The 24,307-nt window shown below is 39.7% G+C and overlaps 1 protein-coding gene across 2 annotated transcripts; it reads left to right on the top strand.

Annotated features, from left to right (window-relative positions):
• The first annotated feature begins 1,234 nt into the window (after nt 1-1,234).
• LOC135504488 (mitochondrial carrier homolog 1-like) lies at nt 1,235-23,675 on the top strand. 2 transcript variants are annotated; one of them, XM_064923128.1, is made up of 12 exons: nt 1,235-1,498; nt 3,094-3,178; nt 3,266-3,372; nt 3,637-3,714; nt 4,213-4,270; nt 5,703-5,754; nt 7,080-7,139; nt 7,457-7,550; nt 9,345-9,392; nt 9,603-9,670; nt 21,523-21,598; nt 21,723-23,675. In XM_064923128.1, the coding sequence occupies exons 1-12, from the start codon at nt 1,337-1,339 to the stop codon at nt 21,795-21,797; spliced, it is 963 nt and encodes a 320-aa protein (XP_064779200.1). In that variant the 5' UTR covers nt 1,235-1,336; the 3' UTR covers nt 21,798-23,675. The 2 variants fall into 2 exon arrangements, with proteins under 2 accessions (XP_064779200.1, XP_064779199.1); XM_064923127.1 differs by having other exon boundaries at nt 5,688-5,754.
• Nucleotides 23,676-24,307: the final 632 nt, after the last annotated feature.

The raw sequence follows: 24,307 nt of genomic DNA, 5'->3' as shown, positions 1-24,307 counted from the left end.
TGGGGGGGATGATTCAGCATTAATTGCTGAATAAGTGCTAACATTTAAGAGTATTGCATGAATTCTGTGTTGATTGTGTAATACCTGAATATTGGTTTGAACAGATTGGTTGATTGCTCAATTGGCTTGTTGACATTTACACTTTTGTTTAGTGTAGCTATATTCCCTATATCTCCTATAACCATTCATGTGGAACATGGAGAATTTATCATGGTCTGGGATTTAATGTACTAATCATTTGGTGTTATGTGTATGAAACTTAGTACTACGGTAAGGCCATACAAACTTGCTTATCAGATTTTTTTTTTTTTTTTTTTACAAAGTGACGTGAGGGAGCAAGTAAGATAGAGAAATACAAGTGGACCACCTTGTTAAAAATACTATATCGACCTAAGGGACCTTAATACTATAGCGAACTTATACCTAGTGACCACGTCAACAGATCTGAGCCTTTTCATGTAATGGTTAAAGTTTGGAAATGACAGTCACAGGGATCACGGTTTGAGTCCCAGGCGCTGAGGCACAGTTCATTTTTCATCCTCTGAGAATACGTTTGTTCTGTATTTCTTTACTGAAAGCTTGATGGCATTATTTTCTATAATCTTTAAACTGTTCAGATGTGTATTTTATTTTTGAGAAATGTGAGAGGCATCTGTTAAACAGTTAATTCAATTTGTTATACAAGAGTAGCCTATCATATTTTTTTGAGGAAAACACTTAAAAATAGATCCTATTTCATTGGCAGTTTAAAAAACTTGACATTCCTCCTTCCAGAAATGCAGAAATAGTCCTACAGTTTTTCCAATGTGCAGGACTTCAACGGTTTTTAATTATATATTGATCTCTTTTACCATAAGTCAGATCACAACAAATGGTAGTTGGCTGAGGAATGCTCAACTGCATTCTCTTATATCGAGGTGGAGTTGAGTTTTGATAACTAACTGGTCGTAGTATTTGCTAGCACCAAAATTGAGTTTTTCTTTTAAATCTTATTTTAAGGTTAGGTAGATAGGTTAGGTAGATAGGGTTAGCAGTGTGGTTAGGTAAAAAAAAAACGACTTTATGGCGGTGCCAGCTACTGTCCACTCTGCAGCGCTTCCTCATGAGTCATCGCAATAAATGCCAACCTGCGTATTGCACTGTCAATTGTCTTTGACAAACACTGCCATCTGCTGGATAGAAAAGTGCATGCAGCTCATTCCCTCTCCACATGGATGAAAAGTAGTCCCGCCTCCTGTGTTTTGGTGCGCCGAGGAATCACGTGACATGCCTTTATTCTTGTTTTTCTCATTTCATTTCCTACACAGTCTCCGAAAATCTCAATACCGCCGTCAAAATGGTGACACCGGAGAACTTGTCCGGCGAGACAGGTGCTCAAAGGGAGCCCAAATTTGACCGGGATGCGTCCACGACGGCCGTGGACACAGCAATCGTGCTTCTCGGAGCCGGGGTGACAGCGATCACACACCCGCTGCTGTACGTCAAACTGCTAATTCAGGTAGCTAGCTAAACTTGCAAACTCAATTTATCTAACTAAATCCACATATTTCGTTTGAGTTATGAATTATTTAGCTAGCAAGCGCGAAAGCTATCACTTTGAAGTGCCACCTCATTTGGGGAGTTTGAGTTTGCTTGACGCCGGTGTTGTGCCGAAAATCCTCTCCCCCTTCTACGACTTGCTTGCTAGTTGAGATTTCTGCTCTTCACTCCGTTGTCAGTTTAGCATACATTTCACTGATCTTAGTAGCAGAAAGCATTTGTCTGTAGTTTTCGGTTTGGCTATTTGTTTATGTGGCGGTTCTAGCTTGTATGTAGCTGGGTGTCATAGGGCATCATCTCTCCTTTGCCTAACCTCAAATAAACCGCAATGCTCTCTCACATAAGTAATTGTGTCCGGGGAAGACAGAAAGCAATATTTTCATATATTATTTACATTAAATGTTAATGTTAATCATCATCCCTTCAAGTTCCTGTCACAATTAGATTTATTTGTTATTGTTTGTTTATTGTTATACACAATTCAGCTTTTAGCTGCCGTGTATACACAAAATAAAATGAAAAAACGAAAAAGCTATGCTAAAATACCCTGCCTGGCGACCTGCCCTCTTTTCATAACTGTACTTGTCAAGATGCCACCCCTTCTTCTAACTGCAAGTGCATGCCAAGTTCCTAACACTACAACTAGCTATACAAACAAACAAACATATAAATGCAACATGCAACAATTGCAAAGATTTTACTGAGCTACAGTTCATATAAGGAAATCAGTCAATTGAAATCAATTCATTAAGCCCTAATCCATTGATTTCACATACCGTAGAAAAAAATTGGGGCATGGATCAGAAATCTAGTCATTATCTGGTGTGACCACAATTTGGCTCATGCAGCGTGACACATCTCATTCGCATAGAATTGATCAGGCTGTTGATTGTGGAATGTTGTCCCAATCCTCTTCAATGGCTGTGAAGTTGCTGGATAGTGGTGGAAACTGGAACACGCTGTCATAAACATAGATCCAGAGCATCCCAAACATGTCTGTTGAGTATGCGGGCCATGGAAGAACTGGAAAATTTTCAGCTTCCAGGAATTGTGTACAGATTCTTGCAACATGGGGCTGTGCATTATCATGCTGAAACATGAGGGGATGGCGGCAGATGAATGGCACGACAATGGGCCTCAGGATCTCGTCACGATATCTCTGTGCATTCAAATTGTCATTGATAAAATGCTATTTTGTTTTTTGGTCTGTAGTTTATGCCTGTTCATACCATAATCCCACCGCCACCATGGGGCACTCTGTTCACAATGTTGACATGAGCAAAACGCTCACCCACACAATGCCATACATATGGTATCTGGTTGTGAAGCCAGTTGGACGTACTGCCCCCCCCAAAAATACACCCTTGCCTTTCGTGAACAAACACTCGCACTTTACTTTTCTTCCTTCTTACTAGCACTGACTTTGCTGATGTACTTACTATGACTGAGATACTGTATGTGGTTGTCCCACCAACCTATCTTAAGATGAATGCACTAACTGTAAGTCGCTCTGGATAAGAGCGTCTGCTAAAAATGACTAAAATGTAAATGTAGATTGGACATGAGCCCCTCACCCCAACTGTCGGAACCACCATGTTTGGGAGGAAAGTGTTGTACCTCCCTGGATTCTTCTCCTATGGTGAGTGGGTCTTAATGGCTTATCCTAATTCCTCACCCTGAATGGGGAAGAAGAGGTGACAGGAATGTGATGTCTATCTGTCCACAGCACAGCACATCATAAGGGTGGATGGAAAGAGGGGACTCTTCCGAGGTCTGTCCCCTCGTATTATGTCCAGTGCCATCTCTACCATGGTCCGGAGTAAAGTCAAACAGGTGAAGGAATCCTAGACCCAGAGGAGAGGTAGTTCATACTCAGTAGTAACATATTGCAACTGCTCTCAATCGGTCTTTGAAATGCGCAACTCTGACCACAAAAGCTTATAATCCAACCAATCATTGGCACTTGCTAACGTACAGTCAGAGTATCCTTATCAAATGAGAGAGATAGATGTAATTAAATAATACCTTTGTGACAGAATGCTGGAAGTACTTAATTTATGTAGTTATTGAAGGCCTGACATCTTTTTTTCTCTCCAGACCATTCCAGCAGAGGAGGTAGAGAATGTATCTGACAGAGATGACTTGAACACATCCCTCAGGAAAGTGGTCAAAGAGGTGAGAGGTCAAAGTGCGATAGGGCACATAAAATGAATGTATCAAATGTCAGGTGGGTCTATGTAAAGCCATTTGAGTTTAGTAAATTGTGAGGAATAGTTTTGTGAATCATTATTTTGTGAATCATATCATTCTCCCTTTCCTAAACATTCTTTAAGTATTATGATTACGATAACTGTGTGTGTGTGTGTGTGTGTGTGTGTGTGTGTGTGTGTGTGTGTGTGTGTGTGTGTGTGTGTATATTCCTATTTAAATAAATTCATAAATAAAATAACTTGAATGGCCAGCATACCTGTAACAAGTAATTAACAAATCCACTCTTACGTTTTAGTTGATAAAGTATAACATTATGTTGAGAAATTCTTAATTTGCTGGTCTTATATTTGTGTTTGCAAAAGCTTCCAGTATAGCCTACATTGGTGATTTCTGAACGGATTAGATGTAGCAGTTTTGCATAACTATGCCCGCTGCACTGTTTGATTTCCTCTTTCTCCCAAGACCTCACATGAGATGGTCATCCAGTGCCTGTCCAGGATAGCCACGCATCCCTTCCATGGTAAGAACTAAGGCTATTGCTGTTTTTGTCTGTTTATTTTCTCTGTTTGCAAGGAGTTCCTAGCTTTGTATTTTAGTGGACACTGCAGATTGGCCTTATTTATTTGTTAGCTCTAAGGTTTAGTTTCCTTGTGATGTTCTGCAGATCCAGTCACTAGTGAAAGCCTACACACCCCTTGCAAAGTCTTCACATTTTGCTGCCTTAAAATTTGATCTAAAACGGAGTATATTTGTTTTTTTCCTCCTACCGATCTACACAACCTACTCCACATTTTCAAAGTGAAAGAAAAATGTCTAACTTTTGAATTTGATAATAATAATTTAAAAAAATATGTATATATATTTGTCTTGATTGTGTATGTCTTCACGCCCAGAGTTAACACTTGGTGGAAGCACCTTTGGCAGCCATTACAGCTGTGAATAAGATTCTACCAACTTTGCACAGCTCAAGATGAGTAAATTTGGTTGGGAATCATTGATGGACAGCAATATTCAAATATTGTCTCTGATTTTCAGGCAAATTTAAGTAATGATTGATACTGGACCACTCAATACCTCTTGGAGAGCCTTTCTAGTGTGTCTTTGGCGTTAACATTTGTGCAACTGTCTAGCTGAAAAATGAAACTATTGTAGGTTAGGTTTTCAGAAGATTGAAGTGGGTTTTCCTCCAATCTTTTACCTGGGCTTTGCTCCTTTTATATTTATTTTGATCCTGATAAACTCCCTAGTCCATGCAGGTGACAAGAATACCCATAACTTGATGCTGCCATCTCAATATTTTAAAATACAAAGGATCAACATTGCATTCACGCCACATTACTGGCCTGTATGACAAAGTGAAAAGATGAAAGCCTGTGTTAAAGAAATCCACTCCAAATCATCCATTCAGTTTTTTTAATTGTATTTATTTTTTATTTTTCCTTTACTCAACAAGACCGTTAAAGCCAGAGTCAGTAAGTCTCAATTACATCATTTGTGATTATGAAATATCAAATTTTAGGGGCGACAAAACAAACCCAGGCAAGACGTCATAACGTGCTTTATCTGAGAGTTCTCAAGCGGCCGCTGGGCCAGCTACCCTTTGATCGGTCAGTATCAGACAACTGGTGTTCTCGTTTGCTTGTAGCCTACAAAAGTTGTATTTTTCAGCGGGACAATTACACAAATGTTAATGCCAAAGACACACCAGAATGGCTTTCCAATAGGTGTTGAGTGTTCCTGAATGGTCCAGTCCACCCCCAAAACCAAATTTACTGAGCTTGAGCAATTTTTACAAAAACAATGGATATACTGTACACTACCGGTCAAAATCAAATGTTTTTTTGTTTAATTTTAAGGCAGCAAAATGGGAAGACTGTGTAAGGGGTGTGTAGACTTTCACTAGGCACTGTAACAATGTTTGATCCCCTGATGTTCAGTTGTCATGTTTTTAGTGATCTCAGTACGCTGCATGGCCCAGTTTGTGGGGAGAGAGATCAAGTACAGGTAAGGTGTGACACATGCAGCATACCTCAGATTTTGTATGCAAATTTACAAGAAGAGTAGTTGACTCATAGAGGGAGGAGGTGAGGGCTCTGAAAGTGTGGTGCCTGGAAAACAGCCTCTCACTCAAAGTCAACAAAACAAATGAGATGATCGTGGACTTCAGGAAACAGCAGAGGGTGCACTCCCCCATCTACATCGGCGGGACCGTGGTGGACAAGGTGGAAAGCTTCAAGTTCCTTGGGGTACACATCACTGACACACAGAAAGTGTGGTGAAGAAGGCACATCAGAGCCTCTTCAACCTCAGGAGGCTAAAGAAATTGGGCTTGTCACCTAAAACCCTCAAACTTTTACAGATGCACAATTGAAAGCATCCTGTCGGGCTATATCACCGTCTGGTATGGCAACTGAACCAACCGCAAGGCTCTCAAGAGGGTGGTGCGGTCTGCCCAATGCATTACCGGGGGCAAACTACCCGCCCTGCAGGACACCTACAGCACCCAATGTCACAGGAAGGCCAAACAGATCAAAGACATCAACTATCCGAGCCACTGCATCTAACATCCAGAAGGCGAGGTGCATCAAAACTGGGACTGAGAGACTTAAAAACAGCATCTATCTCAAGGCATCAGACTGTTAAACAGCCATCACGAGCACATTAGAGGCTGCTGCCTATAGGCATAGACTAGAAATCACTTGCCACTTCAAGGAATGGAACACTAGTCACTTTAATAATGTTTACATATCTGGCATTACTCATCTCATATGTATATACTGTATTCTACACTTCTACGGTATCTCATTCACTTAATGTTTACGTATCTTGCATTACTCATCACATATGTATATATTGTTTTCTATACTATTCTACTGTATCTTAGTCCGTTCCACTCTGACGTTGCTCGTCCATATGTATATAGTCTTAATTCATTCCTACTAGATGTGTGTATTGTGTATATGTAGTGTAATTTTGGGGGGGATATTACTGCACTGTCGGAGCTTGAAGTACAAGAATTTCACTACACCCGCAATAACATCTGGTAATCACGTGTATGTGACCAATAAAATTTGAATTGATTTGACTTACCTGAATTCATCAAACATTTGGGAAGAATGTCATTAGTGCAACTTAATGATTCCACTGACATGGTGCAATGCAGAATGTTTACTTATTATGCAAAAATGCTATATTAGAGGTCTACATAGGTTGAAGTGGTAGAATTGATAGCTTAGTTGCATTAGAGGCACTAAGAGGTTTTAAACACATAAATTATTAACACTTGGCTGAAACTTCGTCTTTATTTCCTCTGGGATTGACTCTGGAAGGGGGTTGTTCAGCTGCATAGCCAACATCTTCAAGGAGGAGGGCGTTGGGGGATTCTTTGCGTAAGTCATGCTTTTTCATACCACTTTGTAAAGTAATTTCATTTCTTAGCAGTTAATTAAACAAGTGGGAGAAGTGAGACACATTTACTCTTTGGAATTAACCATCATTCTCACTGACTACATGACTGCAATGTTTATGTGGGTGTCCTAGTTTGTGTAGCACTATAGGTTGAAGGACATCATTATCCTTTATGTATACTACCTCAGCAAACCAAATTCAAATCATGGTATGACTCAATATTACTGGTTCAAAACCTTTGAAATGGTTTTGGCCTGTACTATATTTATGGCCTTGTCTATTATTGGTGTGTTTGCAGGGGGGTTGTGCCCCATGTCCTGGGCGAGGTCATCTTCCTGTGGTGTTGTAACCTCCTGGCCCACTTCATCAACACCCACGCAGTGGACAACAATGTAAGCACAGTACAGACACATCTAAGCACTGGTCTAAGATCATCTGTCACTAAAATAACCTCGGTTGTAAACCCCTGTGAGAAATTGTTGAAATTGTAGATACTTGAGGAGGCCATAAGGGTAGGAAGAATACAATAACCTACTTGTCTTGTTACCCACTCTTGAATAACATGAAGAGAATTCTTAAAACATATTCTACTTCATCCTTTGTCCAGTAACGGACATGAGTTAACATCAGATGCAATCAGGGGTTGGAACCAAATGTATTTTATAAACTTTTTTGTTTGTTCCGTTCCACTGTTCCGACCAGCAAAGTTCTGAACCGGTTCGAACCAAAGAAAAGTACTGGTTTATAACATTCCTTTCTGTAGCTTTTTAACCTGTGAAGTCAACCGTTTTTAGCTCATTAAATTACTTCACCAATCAGTGTGGATAGAGCAGGCAAACTAGTTGTTTACATGCGTGATGGACAGACAAGTGTAGCATATGGCGCAAGATGCGACTGAAATTTTTGCAGGTGATGAGAGGGGGTTGATGAGGAGGCTTGACATGTTGTTATGGCATGCATTATCTGAATTAGGTCCACAGAATTATACCTAGGAGGAGCGGCTTCAATTAAGTAACTTTTATTGTAACTTGCTAGCTCAAGCTAGCTATATGCACAGTGGCACCAGAATTAAAAACGCGTCCTACCTTTTTGTAGTTAATAAATCCAACTTGAAACTTTAATCCATTCATCTCAAACTAATAAAAACATCTACCTCCCTATCTTCTGAATCACACTCGTAACGTCAGTATAGTAGCCTATGCTTCGGATGTGGGAGGGACCGGTAACCTAAACACGCGCCCACAAACACAGGCAAAGATTTTCAGCTGGCACTGGAATATGTTTCTGAGTGACAGAATAAGGGCTTTGCATAGGCGCTTTGTGTTTTTTTTGTGGGACTATAAAAACATTTGTCTGAAACGTAAAATAACGTTATTAACTGGTTCTCATGCTTTTAAAATAAAGTTTCTGTTCCGGAATAGTATGGATCACTTTCGTTCCGTTTCTTTACCTTAAAAAATGATGATGTTTTCGGGTTCTGTTCCTGAATCGGTTCCATCCCCTGTCTGGATGCAATGTATTCTTTCTACTTTTTAATGATCTCAAATGGATAGGAATAGTCATATCACCAGCATGCTATTCTGTTTAAAGTGAATGTGCACAGAGGGTGATGGTCCAAGGTTCAAGGCCTTCCTTGAATCTGTCTGAGGCAGGGTCTGATAATCCAGTGACAATGGGGTACAGAGTAGGGGTTGATACCTTTCAGCTGAACACTGGGCTGGAGGGTCTGATCAATCCAGCAATGACTGGGTAGCCAGTTGACATCTGGCTCGCTCAACACTGGTTCAAGATCTAATAGCTCAGGGCAGATGCCCCAGAGTCAGGGATGATAGAAGAGATCATGACGTCATGTGTTGGAATACAGTATGTTCATGACGGAGCACAGTAGAAAACCAACATGATGAAGATAAATTCGAACATTTTCTGTCCACAAAACACCCTTTACAAGAGGAGTATGGAATACTGGATCTAGTGAGTGTATCTAGTGAGTGTATCGCATGAGTTTAAATCCTCTTAAATAATCACAGCTTGCTCATGGACACCATAAAATAAACAAGATACATTTTCACTAGAAATGTGAATAATACAGTATATTTTTTTTTTTGCATATTTCCGAGCTGTTTTGTGCGCAGAAAATGCCTAACACCATTATTTTATAAATGCTTCCCCCTCACACCTTTTTGCAGTTCAGCCAAGCCCCAGCAGTGAGAAGCTACACTAAGTTTGTGATGGGGGTAAGTTCAGCTGCACAACCTCTGCATGTCATTGTACTATATTTTTATGAATGAACTGTGGCGGTGGGGCTATTTTGAGTATCTGTTTCCCTTGTTTATCACAGTTCTAAAAGCCTCCTTGTTTTACAATGCTAATCAGATTGTGTTGCACCTATGACAGTTGTGTTCACCTCGTTGTCCCATGTTTGATCTCTCTACCTCTGTCTTCAGATTGCAGTGAGTGTGTTGACATACCCATTTATGCTGGTTGCAGACCTGATGGCAGTCAACAACTGTGGGTAAGTGATTAGTAAGGCTGGGAATCACACCTCAGTTTTTCTGTCTGTTTAAAAAAAGTTTATAGTTAAATCTAGAATTGGCTTCCTATTTCGCAACAAAGCATCCTTCACTCATGCTGCCAAACATACCCTTGTAAAACTGACCATCCTACCAATCCTCGACTTTGGCGATGTCATTTACAAAATAGCCTCCAATACCCTACTCAACAAATTGGATGCAGTCTATCACAGTGCAATCCGTTTTGTCACCAAAGCCCCATATACTACCCACCATTGCGACCTGTACGCTCTCGTTGGCTGGCCCTCGCTTCATACTCGTCGCCAAACCCACTGGCTCCATGTCATCTACAAGACCCTGCTAGGTAAAGTCCCCCCTTATCTCAGCTCGCTGGTCACCATAGCATCTCCCACTTGTAGCACACGCTCCAGCAGGTATATCTCTCTAGTCACCCCCAAAACCAATTCTTTCTTTGGCCGCCTCTCCTTCCAGTCCTCTGCTGCCAATGACTGGAATGAACTACAAAAAGCACTGAAACTGGAAACACTTATCTCCCTCACTAGCTTTAAGCACCAACTGTCAGAGCAGCTCACAGATTACTGCACCTGTACATAGCCCACCTATATTTTAGCCCAAACAACTACCTCTTTCCCTACTGTATTTAATTAATTAATTTATTTTGCTCCTTTGCACCCCCCATTATTTTAATTTCTACTTTGTACATTCTTCTATTGCAAATCTACCATTCCAGTGTTTTACTTGCTATATTGTATTTACTTTGCCACCATGTCCTTTTTTTGCCTTTACCTCCCTTATCTCACCTCATTTGCTCACATCGTATATAGACTTGTTTATACTGTATTATTGACTGTATGTTTGTTTTACTCCATGTGTAACTCTGTGTCGTTGTATGTGTCGAACTGTTTTGCTTTATCTTGGCCAGGTCGCAATTGTAAATGAGAACTTGTTCTCAACTTGCCTACCTGGTTAAATAAAGATGAAATAAAAAAATAAAATAAAAAAATAACTCAAGATGACCAGAGCACTCACAATACAGTGCAAAAATATTCTGTTGGTAGGTATAATGAAGATCAAAATGCTGCTGCTCTTGTTGAAAAGATTGGGCTGAAATGTTGTTTTGGGGTGTTTATGGTCATCAAGATTAGTTGTAATGAAGCACAGTTGAGATCAAAATGATGCTCCTGTTGGGAAGTGCTTGCGATCTCATCGAAGAGAACTTTGTCTGGCTCTGTAAAGCCTCTTCTTCCTTTTGTTTAGTTTACTTAAGTGAATTCTCAATTTACTCTGTTTGACAGTCTGCTGTGTGATCAGACTTCTTTGCTATTCCCTTTGCCTTATTCTGCTCAGCAAATCATCATCTATCAATGGGGATTTGGCAGTTCTAACATTATGTTTCTTGATGGGCGCAGTTTCATAAATGATACAGACCAACAAATATTTTCTCACATCGTCAACATAGAAGTCATTGCAAAACCTCTTGTATGATTGATTATACACAATTTTAGGCCGTCTTTGGAACTTTGTTTTTTTCTAGATATGACTGTTATACTATGATCACTACATTGAATGGGTGTAGATACTGTTTTAGAACAGATTTCAGAAGCATTAGTAAAGATGTAATCAATACACGTGGGTGATTTTGTTCCTGTTCTGTTTGTAAATACCTCGATAAGTTGACTGATAACCTGAACCAGATTGCAGTCGTCAGTTACAGTTGAAAGCTTATTTTTGAGTGGGAAGCTTGATGACAAAGAGTCAATATTTAGGTCACCCAGAAAATATACCTCTCTGTTGATATCACATAGTGCTTTCGGAGAGTATTCAGACCCCTTGACTTTTTCCACATTTTGATACATTACAGCCTTATTCTAAAATAGATTAAATTGTTTTTTCCCCTCATCTACACTCAATACCACATAATGATAAAGCAAAAACAACTTTTTAGAAAACGCATTCAAACCATTTACTTGGTAGCGATTACAGCCTCGAGTCTTCTTGAGTATGATGCTGCAAGCTTGGCACACCTGTATTTGGGGAGTTTCTTCCATTCTTCTCTGCAAATCCTCTCAAACTCTGTCCGAAGCGCTTCTGCACAGCTATTTTCAGGTCTCTCCATAGATGTTCAAGTCTGCGTTCTGGCTGGGCCACTCAAGGACACTTCATAGACTTGTCCCAAAGCCACTCCAGCATTGTCTTGGCTGTGTGCTTAGGGTCGTTGTCCTGAGTGCTCTGGAGTAGGTTTACATCTGGGATCTTCTGCTCTGTTAATCTTTCCCTCGATCCTGACTAGTCTTCCAGTCCCTGCTGCTGAAAAACATCCCCATGGCATGATGCTGCCACCACCATGCTTCACCGTAGGGATGGTGCTAGGTTTTCAGGCCAAAGAGTTCACTCTTAGTTTCATCAGACCAGAGAATCTTGTTTCTCATGGTCTTAGAGTCCTTTAGGTGCCTTTTGCCAAAACTCCAAGCGGCCTGTAATTTTTATTTTACTGAGTGGTTTTTCTGGCCGCTCTACCATATAGGCCTGATTGGTGGAGTGCTGCAGAGATAGTTGTCCTTGGAAGGACAGAGGAACTCTGGAGCTCTATCAGAGTAACCATCAGGTTCTTGGTCACCTTCCTGACCAAGGCCCTTCTCCCCCGTTTGCTCAGTTTGGCTGGGCGGCCAGCTCTAGGAAGAGTCTTGGTGGTTCCAAACTTCTTCCATTTAAGAATAATGGAGGACACTGTGTTCTTGGGGACCTTCATCAATGCTGCAGACATTTTTTTGGTACCCTTCCCCAGATCTGTGCCTCAAAGCAATCCTGTCTCAGACCTCTAAGGACAATTCCTTCAACCTCATGCCTTGGTTTTTGCTCTGACATGCACTGTCAACTGTGGGACCTTGTATGCCTTTCCAAATCATGTCCAATCAATTGAATTGACCACAGGTGACTCCAATCAAGTTGTAAAAACATTTCAAGGATGATCAATGGAAACCGGATGCACCTGAGCTCAATTTCGAGTCTCAAAGCAAAGGGTCTGAATACCTATGTAAATAAGGGGTTTGTGTTTGTTTTTTTACTTCTTTAAACCTGTTTTCACTTTGTCCCTATGGGGTATTGTGTGTAGATTGATGAGGCTGTAATGTAACAAAATGTGGAAATAGTCAAGGAATCTGAATACTTTCCTAATGCACAGTACATTATCCAACATTTCACACATATAGTCCAACTCCTAACTTTTATTGCTCTGTGGTCTATAGCAATTTCCTACGAGAATAAGCTTTCGGTGAGGCAGATGAACCTGTAGCATATTACTTTGACATAATCTGACATGAGATCCTCTCTGTCTAACAGGAATAAGACTCTGGACATGCATAGCAACACCTCCTATATTTGCATTTCTATCTTTCCTATATATTCTATAACCATATATAGCTACTAGTGCATAATCAAAGGAATTATCTAAGTGTGTTTCACAGATGGCCAGGATATGAATGTTTTCTGATGTTAGTAGGTTGTCAATTTCATGAACCTTTGTTTCTCACATGTTGACCACCATCGCTCGCAAGTTGATTTTGTTCACCCACACCAGAAGTGATCAGGACAAGTAGGTTGAAATATCAAAACAAACTCTGAACCAATTATATTAATTTGGGGACAGGTCAAAAAGCATTAAACATTTATGGCTATTTAGTTAGCTAGCTTGCTGTTGCTAGCAAATTTGTCCTGGTATATAATAGGGCTGGGCGGTATACCGTATTTTATGATATACCAGTATTGATACAGGGACCGGTTTGGGTTTTAATTTATTAATTTTTAGTTTACTTTGCTACTTGAGTGATCTCTCTCCACTCTTTCTCTCCGTGCCACTTTCCAACAGACCTAGCCACGCCCCCTATCACTCAAGATGAGCATTTGATGTTCCTCACGAGACACTTGCGTTCAGTCTGCATGGTCAATGCAGCACATGCAACAATGTTGATGACAACAATGCCTTTATCACTTTGCTTCTAAATAGCACTAGCGTTCTATAATTACACTAATAGTTTGTGTTTCTTACATCAGCAAACAGCTAGTTTGTCTTTTTTTAGCAAGTTGCCCTAAATCTTGACGCTAATTGTTAACCGCTAATGCTAATAGCTAGCTAGCTAGCTAATACATGTACTGAGTAAGAGCAAATGTAGCAAGCTAATACAGCCTGATAATACCAGTGATGGTGTAGACCTAAATCAGCATGTTGTTTGTGCAACTGTATCTTCTAAATCAAAGAGAAATATGCAAAGCAAGAATGTTAGCTACATGAAGTAGCTAAGAGAGAACATGCAACGTAGCCAAAGCTTATAGGGTCCACTCGGAAACACTTATCAACACTTTAGTTCCTACCATGTCACAATAACTCCTCCCTGGCATTTCAATTCCTTGTCATCTCAAACAACACTGTATTCAAAGTGCCCACTATTATATTCTAACTATAGAATTAGAATAGTCTCTCTATTTCCATGATTCCAACAGTTTTGCTCTAATTCGCAAGTGAAATCGCAATTGCAACCTTTGGTTAAAAATAAATCGTTGATTATTTGCCCATATCGTACAGCCCTACATGGCAGTGTGGAAATTATCCAATTGAGCAGTGGTGTAAAGTACTTAAAGTATTTGTACTTAAAGTACTACTTAAGTATTTTTTTTTGGTATCTTTACTATTTTTATTTTTGACAACTTTTACTTTACTGCATTCCTAAAACAAATACTGTACTTTTTACTCAATACATTTTCCCTGACACCTAAAAGTAATCGTTCCATTTTGAATGCTTAGCAGGACAGGAAAATGGTCCAATTAACGCACTTGTCAAGAGAACATCCCTGGTCATCTACTGCCTCTGATCTGGAGGACTCACTAAACACAAATGCTTAGTTTGTAAATGATCTCTGAGTGCTGGAGTGTGCTCCTGGCTATCCGTAAATTAAAAAAACAAGAAAATGGTGCCGTCTGTTTGGCTTAATATAAGGAATTTACTTTTGATACTTAAATACATTTGATCAATTACATTTACTTTTGATACGTAAGTATATTTGAAACCAAATACTTTTAGACTTTTACTCAAGTAGTATTTTACTGGGTGACTTTCACTTTTTATTGAGTAATTTTCTGTGAACGTATCTTTACTTTTACTGAAGTATGACAATTGGGTACTTTTTCGACCACTGGAATTGACTGTAGGATCACTCACTACTCATAAAGCAAATGTAGAACTTTTATTATTCAAAAACTAAAAATGCCATCATACCGTTAATTGAAAAAAAATACTGTGATATAATATTTTGTCCATTTCGCCCAGCGCTAGTATATAAACATTGGGTTGTTATTTTACCTGACATGCACAAGGTCCTCTACTCCGACATGTAATCCAAATATAAAACTGTAAACATAATTTGTTTCTCGTCATCTCTCCTGCTTCCTTCTTTTTCTTCTTTGGACTTTATTTGGAGGTTGGCAACCAACTTGACAGCATTACTACAGCCGACCAGAGTGTGGACCTAAGTTCATCTTTCAGTCACCCTCAAACTGGATGGACATCAGAAATAGAGGAAGGACTAAAACAAACAAAATATAACTATTGTAAAATAGATTGTGTCTGTAAAATGTGTATAAGATGTTTAAACTGAAGGTAGCCTAAGTGTTTTAGTTTACTCCTCTCTAGAATTCTGAAAATATTCTGCATACGGAGATCTGATTCTCCATGCTGATGTGCGGTGGTTGAGTCGCGGCAAGGTGCTCCAGCATTTTCTTGATTTGGTGCCTGAGATTATAGATTTTCTGGAATCGAGGAACGAGGAGTATGAACAGCTGTCAGAGGACTCATGGTTGCTTGACTTGGGGTTCCTTAATGATTTAACAGCAAAACTGAACCAGCTCAACTGTGAGCTGAAAGGGAAATACCGAAACACCCACATGATTAGTGCAGTGAATGTATTCAAGGTCAAGCTGGGTTTGTGGACCTCCCAGCTAAGGAATTGGAGGCTGACACACTTCCCAAACCTTGAAAATGTGTCACAAAACATTGAAGACAAAAAACGCCTTTCATCCTGAACAATTCTATGCCGATCTGAACAAGCTGGCATCAGAATTCGACTGGAGATTTCAGGAGGTAAACCAGATGGAGAAAGTTGTTGCTTTTATTTCAATCCCTTTCCTTTCATTGACATTGAAGAGCTGTCAGCTAAAATGCAGGGGTTTGCTTTACCAACGGGAGCTGACATGGAGATACTTGATTTACAAAGTGACATTGAGTTGAAAGCTAGATGGAGAGACAAGGACTTGTGAGTAGAGCGAAGTATTCACTTGTTTCATTCTGCATTCTTAAGGTGGAGAACTTCTTTGGATCCACGTACCTCTGTAAGATGGCCTTTTCAGAGATGAAAATCATCAAGTCCAAATACTGCACTCGCCTTACTACTGCACATCTAACAGATTGCATTAGACTAGCCGTCTCAGACTATGAGCCGGATTACAAAATGCTTGCAGGAAGTGTGGAGTCACAGCCATCACATTGACTGAATGAGTATTGTACATTGAATTCCAGTGTAAATATTGAGCTCATAACAGACGGAGAGATTGTTACTGTGGGGCCTTACTTTCATATGTAGTCTATATTGAGCCTGTCAGAACGGATTTAATGTTCTTGGAACAGAGATTCAGAACTGGTGCATTACTTTCCTGTGTATAGTGCATATTGAGCCTGTCATTGAACAGTTAAAGTGTTGTAACATAGACAGAGACCTATTCTTACTATTACATTGAAATTGAATTTTTTTAACATTTGATATAAATAGTGAAAATAACAGGTCTTAGTATTGACCCCTATGGAACACCTTTATGACCTGAGTCCTGTCACTAAGATAATTGTGAAACCATGACATGGTGTTAGAGCCCAGGCCAATCGAGGACAACCTGTTCAATAAAAAAGCACGATCAACAGTATCAAATGCATTTGACAGGTCCACAAACAAGGCAGCACAATTCATTTTAGCGTCTAAACCATTGACAATATCGTTAACAACTAATGTGGTTACTGTGCCCTGGCCTAAACACAGATGTATTTATATTCAACATTCAATATTCACCGTGGTCAGATAAAGTTTAGTTGCTTAATTACCAAAGATTCAAGAATCTTAGCTAAATATGGAAGCCTGGAGATGGGATGATAAAATATCAAGATCACCACTATCCCCACCCTTATGTAGTGGCAGCACATATGTTGTTTTCCATACTTTAGGAATATTTCCTGATAACATTGTTAGATTTACGATATGGGTTACTGAGCCAGCAATAAAGGGGGGCTGCACACTTGGGCTTACCGGGCTCCAATTGGTCAGACCCTGTGGTGTTCCTGGTATCAGTAGCAAGTAAGCCATCAATGACTTATTTTTCTGTGAACTGCCAAAATGCAACTACCATCTTCGGAGTCAATCTGTAAAATTCCAGAATCAGCATTTAGCCCACTCTTAGAGATAGTAGGTCTAGACGCTATTTCAAAAAGATAGCCTGATTAAATAAAATGGCAGAGTTGTAAAGAAAAAGCCATATCTCAGACTGGCCAATAAAAAGAAAAGATTAAGATGGGCAAAAGTTAAGACACTGGACAGAGGAACTCTGCCTAGAAGGCCAGCATCCCGGAGTCGCCTCTTCACTGTTGACGTTGAGACTGGTGTTTTGCGGGTACTATTTAATGAAGCTGCCAGTTGAGGACTTGTGAGGCATCTGTTTCTCAAACTAGAAACTATTATTTTTTTTTAACCTTTATTTAACCAGGCAAGTCAGTTAAGAACAAATTCTTATTTTCAATGACGGCCTGGGAACAGTGGGTTAACTGCCTGTTCAGGGGCAGAACGACAGATTTGTACCTTGTCAGCTCAGGGGTTTGAACTCGCAACCTTCCGGTTACTAGTCCAACGCTCTAACCACTAGGCTACCCTGCCGCCTTGGCAATTTCTCGCATGGAATAGCCTTCATTTCCCAGAACAAGAATAGACTGACGAGTTTCAGAAGAAAGTTATTCTGGCCATTTTGAGCCTGTAATCAAACCCACAAATGCTGATGCTGCAGATACTCAACCAGTCTAAAGAAGGCCAGTTTTATTGCTTCTTTAATCAGCTCAACAGTTTTCAGCTGTGCTAACATAATTGCAAAAGAGTTTTCTAATGATTAATTAGCCTTTTAAAATGATAAACTTGAATGTGCTATTGGAACACAGGAGTGATGGTTGCTGATAATGGGCCTCCATACGCAGATGTAGATATTCCATGAGAAATCGTCCATTTCCAGCTATAATAGTAATTTACAACATTAACAATGTCTGTATTTCTGATAAATTTGAGGTTATTCTAATGGACCAAAAATGTGCTTTTCTTTCAAAAACAAGGACCTTTCTAAGTGACCCCAAACTTTTGAACGGTAGTGTGTATCTATCTCTATAATTTGGGTACATCGGCAGGGTTGTAGTGGAGCGGGTAGAGAGTTTCAAGATCCTTAGTGTCGACATCACCAACGAACTATCATGGTCCAAACATACCAAGACAGTCATGAAGAGGGCATGACAAAATCTTTTCCCCCTTAGGAGAAAAGATTTGGCATGGGTCCCCAGATCCTCAAAAGGTTCTACAGCTGCACCATCGAGAGCATCCTGACCGGTTGCTTCACCGCCTGGTATGTCAACTGCTCGGCATCTGACCGTAAAGCTCTACACAGGGTAGTGCGAACGGCCCAGTACATTACTGGGGCCAAGCTCCCTGCCATCCAGGACCTATACAATAGGCGGTGTCAGAGGAAAGCCCATAAAATTGTCAGAGACTCCAGTCTCTCACCCTATGAGCATCCTCTTTCGTCCTTCGTCGATAGCCTATATACTTAGTCCAACTATTCTTGTACGAAATAATTATCTCCCAGTTTATTTATTTTTAGACCAATTCCTTCTTGATTCCCCAATGGAACCTTTTTGTTTTGTTGTCATGTATTCAAGCGTTATTCAATCAATTACATCAGTTTAGCAACAAAGCTTGTCAAGCAAGTACCCTTTTAACATCAACCACAGTTTTACAGAGTAATTCCTAACATTTTCCTATATCAGTGGTATATTGTGTCTATCCGTGCATTTTTTAATATTTACCAGAAGTCAGTCGATCCTGAGGAGGGTAGATACTGTGCCCGGAGTTGATCTGGACAGGAATTTAGAATTTGCCTATGTTCCTAAGTTTGGAACTCTATCGCTTACACTGGACGACACTCAGTACGTAGTATCTTTCGCTGTAGATTCGTATTCAGTCGACCGGCTAGAACCGTGTATTTTTGTAGTTAACTACATCACTTTCCAGTGGATTAGGGATAGGTAAACACGTTTATCCTAACAGGTTGTAGGTATGGTACTTTGAATAGTAATAGTCAGGAAAGGACTAAGGTACTTCAACGAGCGTATAAGTATAAAACAAACTACGCTTTCCAATTGGTAACAGTGGTAGTTTTAAACAAGACAAGTAGTCTATGAGTTCAGAACTCCAGGTTGTGACCCTGTTCTCTCCTTTTAGCACAGTGTATATACTCTTTCTCAGTAGTTAGACCTTGAGTACTCAGCTCTTTGTGGTCACTACTTAGGCAACTCTAACTCCCTCATCAGAGTCATCCACACTTCCTCTTCGTTAGATTGTTGTGTTTCTAACAGAGGCGTCACTAACGGAAGCGGTTTCACCAAAGCCATTTTTGGTGCTATTGCGTCAACCCCCAAGCCATAAAACTGCTGAACAATTAATAAAATTGTTACCGGAAAATTTACATTGACCCCCGGCCCCCCTCTCTTTTGTACACTGCTGCTTCTCGTTGTTTATTATCTATGCGTAGTCACTTCACTCCTACCTACATGTACAAATGACCTCAACTAACCTATATATTGTGTTACTTTTTATTTAAATGTACTTGGTAAATATTTTCTTAACTCTTCTTGATGTGCACTGTTGGTTAAGGGCTTGTAAGTAAGCATTTCACAGTGAAGTCTACACTTGTATTCGGTACATGTGACAAGTTCAGTTTGATTTGATTTTAAGTTTAGTCACAATTTCTGAGAAGCCTGAATAGTTTGCCACCTTTTTTGCATAATTTATTTTAACCATACGATTTTTCAATTCATCATCGATCCAAGGGGCTCTAACAGGTCTCACAGTTAGTTTCTTAACAGGTGCACACTTGTCAAGAAATTGTCAAGAATATTTTTAAAAATACTCTCAGGTGCTGCATCTGGATTCTCCTCCTTATACACATCAGACCAACATAAATGTTTTACACCTTCAACAAAAGAGTCCTGAGAGAACATTTTGTATGATCTCTTAAAAACTTTAGGCCCTGCCTTTGTTACTTTGGCTTTCCTTGTTATTGCTACACTGTTATGGTCACCACAGCCAATGGGGAGTGATATTGCTTTGTAGCAAAGCTCTGCAGCATTTGTGAAAATATGGATATCACAGAACCAACACTATTGGTATACACTGTAGTTGGTTGAGTGACAACCTGTCATGTTACAGGCATTAGTCACAGTAAAAGGTTTCCTCTTGAGGTCACCAAGAAAATACATTTCTCTGTTCGCATCAGAGACCGTATCTAACATCACACACACATTCACCAGATTTTGACAGTTTGCACTTGGTGGCCTATAGCAGCACCCTAAAAGAAGATGCTTCAGATGAGGCAGGTGAACCTGCAGCCACAGCCCTTCTACTTCATTTGTCATGAGATCCTCTGAGCTTAACAGGAATGTCTCTGTATATATACAGCAGCCCCTCCCCTGTTGACATTCCTGTCTTTTCTTTAGATGTTATCCTTGTATTCCTACTGCTGTTTCATCAAAGGTGCAGTCTAAATGAGTCTCAGAAATGGCTGACATATTCATATCTGAAATGAGCAAATTTCTAATCATGAACTTAGTTTCTGAAGCTACATATATTTATTTGAGAGAATGTAGAACCTTTCCTGGGTAGCTTATCTAAAACTAAACCTGTAATAATATTATAGGTTGTGTTTCTAATTCTATTTCTGAGGGGGTATGGGGTGCTCTCCTGTCGGCATGTGGCGGGGGGGTATGGGGTGCTCTCCTGTCGGCATGAGGGGTAATGGTGTGAGGGGCTGCTGTCATGTAAGCATGGGAGGTAATGGGGTGTGGTGGTGCTGTCATGTCAGCATGAGGGGTAGTGAGTGGGGGCCAATGGAGTGGGGGGTTTCTGGCCTCTCTGGCCGAGTGAGTGTCTGGGTTTTATTATATAGTTAATTGGTTGGGGTTGGTAAAACTAAACCATTGCTAGAGTGGATATATTTAGCTGAACATTTTTAAATGCAGGCAATAAGAATAATAAATTGATTAGTTATCACTGTTCAATTCCCAACTGTCTGTGTACAACATCTGTCACAAAGTGTCATAGTATTATTTGCTGGAGGACAAGATTACTGTACATCATACATAATTTGTTATTACATAGGTAATTATTCAATTCCGTTTGTAAGGGTTCCAAGCATACCCGAGTCAGTGATCTCTCACTGAAGCAAACCCAGCTTCTTTAAGTCAAGAGCACAACAACAGTAGAAAGTACCACTGATTATGCCCTTGTTATGGTCCGTTTTCTGTACTTAACTGTACTATAGCTGGTGCCAGTTGAAAATAGTAATAATGTTGTATCTGTCTCAACTTTCATATGAAATCAATACATAGACTTGATGGGATATGGTTTCTATTGATTTGTTTGATGTCCATTAGATCAATCCTTTAGCTTGTGGGTTCAGCTTTTAATAGATCTCTGCCTTGTGTGTTCACAGCTTAGTGGCTGGTGTTCCCCCTAACTCTCCCATCTTCAAGTCCTGGGTGCGCTGTTGGGCTCACCTGAGCCATGAGGTACAGTCCACTTATGTGGAGCAAATGGAACCCACTGATACTGGTTGTATTTGTGTGTGAGTATATTTTTGTTTTCTCTGGTAGAGCACGTCTGAAACCTGTCTTTTTGTGCCTCACCCACCAGGGCCATCTCTTCCGAGGATCCAGCTTCTTCTTCCGCCGCGTACCTGTGAAAGCGATGGCCTTGACTGAGGAGTGATGTCATCAACCGCCGCACAACCTGTGCCACTGTTCTCCCCCCTAACTGGTACCTCAGTGAGACCAACGTACAGCCCACCATGTCAAACCTTCCCCTCACCTTAAACACCCTGGTGGGTACAGCAGGAGCAGCAAGATATCAATGGGCTCGGTGATCTACTGATCTTTTTTTTTTTTGCTGAATCAAAGTTACTTACAAAAGAAGTTGTTTTGTTAATTTGGTTTTTAAATCTTAAGTATTAGTGTAGCCACTCAAAAGTAAGAGGTTGGAGAATTCATGTGAGCAAATGAAAATGCTATCCAATAGATGTCCTCTTGGTTGAATGCTGAGAGTATAATCTCCTTTTACTATCCCAGCCTAAAGTTTCACAATTATTTTTTATTTTTAAAATTCAAATCTATCACTTCATTTAGCCATTTTTTTTATTTTTTATATACAGTTTAATTAAGTTCTATGTAAGCTTTGGAATTGGATAGGTGATAACGTCATCTATTGAAATATGCCAAATGCTTCTTCCCAGAAGCATGATAAGTGTGGTTGCATTCAAAGGAATCCTTTGTCTCCTATCAGAAGTGCTTTAACCAAGAATTATACCTATTCAGGAACATCATAAACCCACAATAACTGGAGTACTCTCCTTTCAACCATAAGATTAATTAGACAACTGGTTTCTCGCAAATTCTTACAAATTGCAGCTCTAGTGTTCACCTGCCATGAGGAGTATGAAACAGGAGGAATTCAGAGGGCAACCAGTGGTTTTCAGTGATGTCTAAAAACTTAGCCTACCATCCAAAAAAGGTTTTCTCTGTGGCCATATTGACAACTGTCCTTATTAATGTATAATATATCAAATAAGTGATATATCTAACTGGTACCAAATTATGGGTATGTTTGTGTTACCAATGTCAAAGAAATGCTAAATTATGTGATGACAATGGCTGAGCATATTATGCATATTACGATACATTTTGCATTCAGGCTAAGGGTGTGTGCCTGATCTTTGAACCAACCATTTCTGTTTGAGTTCCTTTTTGACTGCAGGTGAAGATCCCAATTAACCTGATAGTTTACAGTTAACCACTTGTAGTAGCATATAAATAAAAGGAATCACCTTACCTCCTCATTAACATTATCATATTGTGTCTCCCCCTGCCCCCATGATCAGTGTTAATCACAAAATGATCTTGACCGGGTTTGGTATAGGCTGTTTTTGTCCTTATTCCAGATTATTTTTTTGCAATGGATTGCTCTAATCATGTCTACTTGAAATAATGTGTGGGAAAAAGCTTGCAGAAGAGACCTGCTTTGCCAAGTGTGTAAGTGGGTTTATGATGTGTGCATCTTTATACCATGTAATTGAGAATATGATGTCCAATGCTGTAATATTTCTGTATGTTTTTTTTTCCTCAAAATGTCATGAGCATTCACTCGTGTGTGTGTGTTCCAGTCAAACATTCCCTGTAAACTGTGATCTCCGAAAGAGGGAGAAGCAATGGCGAGGCAGTTGCTTTGTGACCTTGCATTTCCGATGTCTATTTTCCTGAAATAATATGAAACCTGGCATTCTTGTCTATTCTACAGTATCTGTGTTAGGTTAAAAACAATCGTTTGATCTGGTTTTATATTTAAAAAAAAATGAAATTACATGGATGATGTGATGGTCTACAAGTAGTCATTTCTCTGTGACCAACTGGGTAGACACACACACATTTTTGTGCCAGGCAGCAGCATGAATGAGAGGGTCAAAGAGTGGTAATTTCCTGTAAATGTATTAGCTGGGACAGACACATACTTTTTGTTCCCTGCATAGTTAATCATTCATCAGCTTTTCATTAAACCCATTTGTAATATAAAATCTATCTGACCAGTTAAAATCCATTGTGCGTGCCAGGAGTTGTTCTACATGTCCAGTATGCACAAAGCAGTCTTTCTTTTACCCAGTGGGTCACAGCGGTGACCTGTCTTGCCATGAATGATGTTCAAAACCCCAAAAGAACTGGTTGTCCCTGTTGGTGAAATAACATAAACAAGGCACTCACCTTGCAACAAATCTAAAGGTTGCGTGTTTCTGATCCTAGTACACAAAAAAAGTAAAATGAGCATGTTAAACTTACAATTTATAGCCAGACCAACAGAGCTCTTGCAAGGATTTAATAGAAGATGGATTGAAAAGAAGAGTTTTAGACAGTTCAAGACCCCTTGGGCAACATGTTAGCAACCTGCCAGACTGTTGGCCTAATGATGACACGAAGGTGAAATCTCTGGGCAGCTCCATCTCTAGGATTTTGTATATTTTACATGAGTAACAACTATAATATATAGTTGATACATGCTATATATCATTTAACAATGTGTTTATCCAAGCAGACATCCAAAATTCGTATATGTATAAATTTGAAAGGGTAGAGGCACTATACTTTGTTACACTGTGGTTATTAAATTGTTTATAATTAGTTTATTCCTGAATTAGGAAAAAATATATAAACTCAAATACATTGATATGAACCTAT

The sequence above is a fragment of the Oncorhynchus masou genome, chromosome 18 (assembly GCF_036934945.1).
Source record: "Oncorhynchus masou masou isolate Uvic2021 chromosome 18, UVic_Omas_1.1, whole genome shotgun sequence".
NCBI classification, from domain to species: Eukaryota; Metazoa; Chordata; class Actinopteri; order Salmoniformes; family Salmonidae; genus Oncorhynchus; species Oncorhynchus masou.
The sequence above is the reverse complement of the archived record's forward strand: the minus strand, read 5'-3'. Positions and strand labels throughout refer to the sequence as shown.